The sequence below is a fragment of the Musca autumnalis genome, unplaced genomic scaffold (genome assembly GCF_047663935.1).
Source record: "Musca autumnalis isolate F117 unplaced genomic scaffold, ASM4766393v1 scaffold_5, whole genome shotgun sequence".
Taxonomy (NCBI): Eukaryota; Metazoa; Arthropoda; class Insecta; order Diptera; family Muscidae; genus Musca; species Musca autumnalis.
The window spans coordinates 93987662-93994563 of NW_027412088.1; the positions used below are offsets into that span (position 1 = coordinate 93987662).

At 40.9% G+C, this 6902-nt stretch overlaps 1 protein-coding gene across 1 annotated transcript; it reads left to right on the forward strand.

The window, feature by feature from the left end:
• Window positions 1–675: 675 nt before the first annotated feature.
• On the forward strand, window positions 676–1483 carry LOC141406823 (uncharacterized). The gene is made up of 3 exons (XM_073992876.1): window positions 676–771; window positions 838–999; window positions 1060–1483. The coding sequence occupies exons 1-3, from the start codon at window positions 676–678 to the stop codon at window positions 1387–1389; spliced, it is 588 nt and encodes a 195-aa protein (XP_073848977.1). The 3' UTR covers window positions 1390–1483.
• The last annotated feature ends 5419 nt before the right edge of the window (window positions 1484–6902 follow it).

Below are 6902 nucleotides of genomic sequence, written 5' to 3' on the forward strand. Positions count from 1 at the left end.
CGTTACGATCTCAGTGCCGTCTGAAGCTAGTGGAATACAGGAGAGCTAGAAGTTAAACAGTTCCGGAGATATCACCCCTCTCAGTTTTACTAAACGGGTTTGCACTTCTTGTTCCTGAATTCCTTATAATTGATTGATTATCCAACGTTTCAAAATTGACAGTAGGGTAGCTCACCAACCAACCTTTTAGCTTCCACTTTTAGCTTCCTGATTCTGGGGTTGGCAACACGAAGCTCATCATGCTCATTTGCTAATTCTCACGCCTCTGCTGGGAAATTTGGTATCACTTCGAGTATTCGACCAGCAGGTATATGGCGATCAGCTGGTTATGTCTGACGAACTGTGACAATATTCGCCAATTCCGGTATGAGCGTTCCCATTGACCGTCCAAAACGTAGTTCTTGCAGCACGTTTACATGAACGTGGCTTAACAAATATGCGTTTTCCAATTAACACAACAAATTAGCCATTAAGAAATGATTTAACATTAACCTTGCACTTTTGACGAGAGTACCGACTCATGTAAATCCTAATCGTGAAATGGCATGTTAACGAGCTTGTAACAATGTTAATAGTTGTTGTTATTAATTTTGTATATACCCTTATTTTGTTAATACCCAATTAGTATAAATAAAGCTTTAAAAAGGTTAATTAATAACAAATAATAATTTACCGATGAAAGTTATGGAAGCAATACTCAGAATAACAACGGCAATGTTGGTACTTTATACAACATCAGTTGGAGGGCTCTCACTTCCACTTCCCGTAAAGGTGAGAATATGGACAAAAAATTTAAAAAAAATAATACTTACGTGGTAAATTTTTATCCCATCACAGCACACATGGACCTACGATATGAAATCCGTTCAAACACATTCTGAAAATCCCGATTTGGTGGATTTTCAAAAATTTAAAGTGGAACGTATACGCCGAGGAGTATATGCCGCCTCAGGAAATATTATACAAAATTTTGATATTGTTGAAGGTGATGATTCGGAGGTATTGTTCAAATGGTTATTTCTTGAAGTATAAAATTAATAACTTATTTCCTTTTTCCAGATTGAATTCCTTTCGTATCGCAGTGAAAATGGTGTCAAACCATATCGGCCACTGCCGTTTAAAGTGCAGCGACAGCATTTTTTCTCCTATCTCAATTCGTTTTACAAACTCATAATGGATACTCTAAAAGATTGTTCGAATATGCCGGTGTTTGAGGATAAATTTGTGCCACCATTCGAAAAGAAAATCTACACGCTAGACCGATGTCAATTCAATCGCGATGAATTTCCGCAATACATGCAAGAGGGTTTTTATAAAATCGTAGTGAATGGTTATGGGGCGGCACAGTGGAATCTGATTTTAATAGTGGAAGTTCAAAATGATTTGTAACTTAAGGACATTTGTTCATTAATAAGAAAATATGTTTTAAAGAGTTGTTAATATAATTATAAAGGATAACTGAAGGATCAAAGAGTTCAGAATAACCGATTTTCAGCACAAATTAAAAAAAAAGAAACAAATCAGAACGGAATAAAGTTTGGCCTGGCCGAACCTTTTAAACCCTCCACCATGAAGTAAAAAGGAACAATTAGTTTCCTTTCGCTTATGAAAGTAATAAGCTCTTCCTCTTATTCAGCATATAGACACCTTCTATGGGGGCTTTATGAAGCCAAGGACCTACACCGACAAATTTCACGAGGGTAGTTGTATACCCCCGACCTAAACCAAATACCAAATTTCACCCATTTGGGTGTGATATTGAGATCAAAACTTTCAAAATACTGAAAATCGGGAGGTACCCTTCTATGGGGGCTATATAAAGACGTGGATCTATACCGACAAATTTCACGTGCAAAGTTTTATACCCCAATGAAGACTAAATACCAAATTTCAGCCAATTTGGTGTGATAATGAGGCTAAAACCTTCATAATTTCGATAATCGTGAGGTTGGCTTTTATAAAGGCTACATGAAGACGTGGACCTATACCGACAAATTTCAAGTGGAAAGTTTTATACCCCCAACGAAGACTTAATACCAAATTTCAACCATTTCGGTGGGATAATGAGGCTAAAACTTTCAAAATTCCGAAAATCGGGAGGTACCCTTCTATGGGTGCTATATGAAGACGTGAACCTATACCGACAACTTTCAGGTGGACAGTTTTACACTCCCAACGGAAACTAAATACCAAATTTCAGTCATTTCGGTATGATATTGAGGCCACAACCTTTAAAATACCAAAAATCGCGAGGTACCCTTCTATGGAGGCTATATGAAGACGTGCACCTATACCGACAAGTTTCAGGTGGAAAGTTTTATACACCCAACGGAAACTAAATCCCAAATTTAAAATACGGAAATTCGGGAGGTACCCTTCTATGGGGGCTATATGAGACGTGCACTTATTCCGACTAATTTCACGTGGAAAGTTTTATACCCCCAACGAAGACTAAATACAAAATTTCACCCATTTCGGTTTGATATTGAGGCCGGCCACAACCTTGAAAATGCTGTAAATGGGTAGGTACCCTCCTATGGGGGCTTTATGAAGACATTTACCGAAATATTTCAGGTGATAAGTTTTATACCCCCACCACAAGCTTAATACCAAATTTCAGCCATTTTGGTGTAATATTTAGGCTAAAACATTCAAAATACCGAAAGTCAGGAGGTACCCTTATATGGGGTCTATATGAAAACGTGGACCTAAACCGACAAATTTGTCGTGGAAAGTTTTAGCCCCTAACGAAAACTAAGTACCAAATGTCAACGATTTGGTAGGATATTGAGGCCCCAACCTTTAAAATACCGAAAATCGGAAGGGACCCTTCTATGGGGGTTATATGAAGAAGTGGACCTATACCGAAATATTTCAGGCGGAAAGTTTTACACCCCAAGCTAAGCTAAATACCAAATTTCACCCATTTCGATATGATATGGAAGCTACAACCTTCAAAATATCCAATATCGGGAGGAATCGTTTTAGGGGGCTATATGAAGGCGTGGACCTATACCGACAAATTTCAGGTGGAAAGTTTTATACCCTCAATGAAGACTAAATACTAAATTTGAGCCATTTCGGTGCGATAATGAGGCCAAAACCTTACCGTTCTATGGGGGCAATATCAAAACGTGGACCGATATAACCTATTTTTAATACCAAACATCCTAGGAACTACAGAAACTTCTACATCAAATTACAAAGCTCTATCCTAAAAATTGCAAGCTGTATCTGGATTTCAACAGACATACAGACTGTCGGACATGGTTATATCGATTTAGAATTTTATGCTGACCAAGAATGTTTATATTTTAAAGGGTCTCCGAAGATTATTTCGATGTGTTACAAACGAAATGACAAATTTAATTATACGCTCCATATTAATGTGGAGGTTATAATAAAATAGTATCAGTCGGGTTTGCCGACAGAGGCATACCCTAAGCCACCAGAAGTAAAGGTGGGGGATAAGATTTCCTGTGCCACCAGTCTGTTCAATACAGACCTATCTCGGTTAAGCACGGCACTAATAAACCGTACATAGAAAGTATGGGGTAGCAGATCGGCGAGAAGCTGAGGAGGTACAGGTGCTAAACGTTTATATCTCCATGATAAATAAATGTACTCCAGATTAAATCCCCAACATTAGCCCGTTTTTGGGAGGTCATAAACGACTGGCCTTATCGTTCGATCCTAGGTAATGACCAGAGATACACGGCACCGTCTGTGCCGATTGATAGCTCTAGGTTTTGAACGGTCAATGAGGATGCCACTACTACAATTAGAGGAGAGTGTCATAGTTCGCCAGGCATTACCACCTCAATGCCAGAGCAGCGGGTTTTCTTGTACCGGATTGAGCTGGACCTCACTGCACACATCTTTGTATTTGTATCGTTTTTATTTGTTGGGAGCAGCATATCCCGCAATGCCTGTTCCGTATTCTTTTTGTTCATGCCGGGACGGAGGAAACCCCAGTACTAATTTATATGTGTCCAGTTAGTCACATCCGCATCCAACACACTCAATTTTCAATGAGATGCAATAGACGCCCTACGACAATTACCGGGGAGTGTCACAGTTCGCCAGACATAACCATCGTGTCATCATCTGTTCTAACAAATGGCGTAACCTGGTAACCCGTCATTTCTCTTGGATCAGACCATAATTGTCTCCACCAGCAGACCGACCGATTTAACAACCTCTGAACGCCACACTTTCATCAATCATAAGAAAGCTAATTGGGCGAATTTCAGAGAGTGCACTAATCATCTCTTCAGAGATCTGCCCAACCCTTCTGATGTTCCGGTAACAGAAAGAACATCATCACTGCTGCAGCCGCTCGCCATATACCGGCTGGTTGAATACCCTTAGTGTGACCAAAGTTTGCAGCAGAGGCGACGGGATTAGCAAATGAGCATGATGAGCTTCGTTGTGCCAACTCCAGTCACCCCAGAGACATTGAGCTGACACTGGAAGTTAACAGGTTGGTGGGTGAGCATAGTCATATAAAGAGTTGGGAAGAAGGAAGATAGGACCTCAGTTACATTTGGCCACGTTTAGCTGACCAATCCGAAGAAGTGCGCAATTTATTTTAATCGACGATTTGTGAAGTACCCCTGCAATAACAGGACAAAGGGAACAGTACTATGTCGCATTAGATCTCTTCCTGACGATGAGGAACTACATCAATTACGATGGATGATGCTGCGCATGTCATCAGGAACGCCAAATCACCCAAAGCGTTGAACACTGATGCTGATATAGCTGGATGAGGCGGGAGTTGAGTATCTCACCAAAGCTTCGTTCCCGAAGTCTGGAAAATGGGCGGGATGGTCCCGCTATTGAAGGATGCCAGCAAAGGTGGATCGAACTGACATATTTCGAGTTTGTCGCCCATAGCAAAGAGCTTTGAGGCTTTAGTCCTCCCGCGAGTCAGAAGTAGCTATCCAGTTGTCGATCGCAGCATAGCACCACGAGAGCGCTGCACGTCATCTCCTCACATATTTGTCGAGGACTCAACCAGAACAAGCAGGGTGATAGAACATTGATCGTGGCGCTTGACTTATCAAAAGCCGTTTATACTGTCGAGGGCTCCACGTTGTTTGGGGCATCGAGCAGACAACCCTCCGGACAAGTTTCAAACGTTAGATAATCAATAACATGTGTTGACGTCAGTCATATTCGGGAACCGGAAGTTGAAGCCTTTTAGATTAATACAGGGAGTTCCAGAAAGTGGATATCCGGAACTTTTAATCCTCTACCACTCTCCGTATTTCTAGACTGCATTGAGATCGTAACGTATGGCTTCAGGTACTTTCCCTGATGTCATTTGTGAAAGGCTGAACTTATATTTAACTGATCTTACCACCTTTTTTCATGCGAGGAATATGCAAATATCCGCCACTAAATCTACGGATACATAATTGACAGAGATGAGAACAGACTTGAATGTCATGGTCGATGTTAGCAGAATTCCGATCACAAACTGCCCCAAAATTGTAGGGGTCACATTCGACAGCATGTTCATGCCGCTCGCGCATACCACAGATATCTGCGACAGACTAAGATGTAGGAAGAAGGTTCCTCAAGTCCCGGCAGCACTTGAGGTGCTGATAAAGAAACCTTGTTGATCACATATAACGCGATAGGTCGGTCTGTAGTAAGCTATGCGGCATCAGTTTGATCCGCAAATATAAGTGCAACGCGATAGAAAATTATTCAAACTTGTCAGAATGCAGACGGCATTGAGATCGTAACGTATGCGGATGATTGTACGATCTTAGCGTCGGGTATCTTCTCCTTCCACCTTTTCCGCGCCAGAAATCCGCACTAAATCTACGACCACTCTGTTCATGGACGGCAGAGCTGAGAACAGATTTGAATGTCATGGGTGATGGTCTGCGAAAAGCTGAGATGTAGGAACAAGGATTTCAAGTCCCTTGCCGGCAGCACTTGGGGTGCAGATAAAGAAATCTTGTTGGCCACATATAACGCGATAGGTCAGTCTGTGGTAAGCTATGCTGCACCAGTTTGCTCCGCGAATATAAATACAACGCGATGGAAAAATATTACAACCTGTGAGAATGCCGCCTTGAGAACTGCTTATGTCATCAGTGGCATGAGGAGGCGAAGATTTGTCCAATCATACAATACAACGGCATGCTCTCGTTGCAGTACTTTCTCGGCTGTCACCGTGCGAGTGACTATACACGGGGCGCGTTAACTAAATTTAAATGAAATTTGCTTACACCTAGGAAGTTTTTGCGTATTTTGAAACTACAATGTCCATAGATGAGAAAAACAAAAAGATCGGTGGAGGGATTTTCAAATAAATCGAGGTCGAAGTTCACATTTTTAGGGGGTTTCACGGTTTACTTGGAAACCGCAAGTCCTATCGTAATGGGACTAAAGAAACTGTTGTAGCAGTAAAAATGCTCTACAAGATTGACCTTAATGGCATTTTCGTAGGTTTTTTTAAGATGTAGAAGTTCAAATTGGGACAATGCACAAACTGTATCGCCTCCTTATAAAACAATGTCATGCACATTACACGAAAATCACTTACACCTGGGAAGTTTTTGTAGATTCTGAAACAGCAATGTTCATAAATGAGAAAAACCCAAAAACAAGAAAAAATCGCTGGAGGGATTTTAAAATAAATCGCGGTCAAAGTTCATATTTTAGCATAATTGCTGCACTGTTCTATTTTGCAATCGAACATTCTTCCATCATCCCCAACATCACCTGTACCCCACTGTGCACATTTTGTCAAATGACAATGTATCGGCAACATTTCAATTATATGCTTAATCAATTGAATCCAGATATGTGGGCCAATTTGAATCGTCATTAATTAAATGAATTGAGTAGCGCGATTGCAAAAGTCTCAACAAAAATGCTCT

What these genes read in the sequence shown, in the direction of transcription:
- LOC141406823 (XM_073992876.1), top strand. Translation starts at nt 676, where the DNA reads ATGAAAGTTATGGAAGCAATACTCAGAATAACAACGGCAATGTTGGTA. An exon ending in CACTTCCACTTCCCGTAAAG is followed by an intron (nt 772 to 837) that starts GTGAGAATATGG and finishes ATCCCATCACAG; the next exon opens with CACACATGGACCTACGATAT. An exon ending in TTGAAGGTGATGATTCGGAG is followed by an intron (nt 1,000 to 1,059) that starts GTATTGTTCAAA and finishes TCCTTTTTCCAG; the next exon opens with ATTGAATTCCTTTCGTATCG.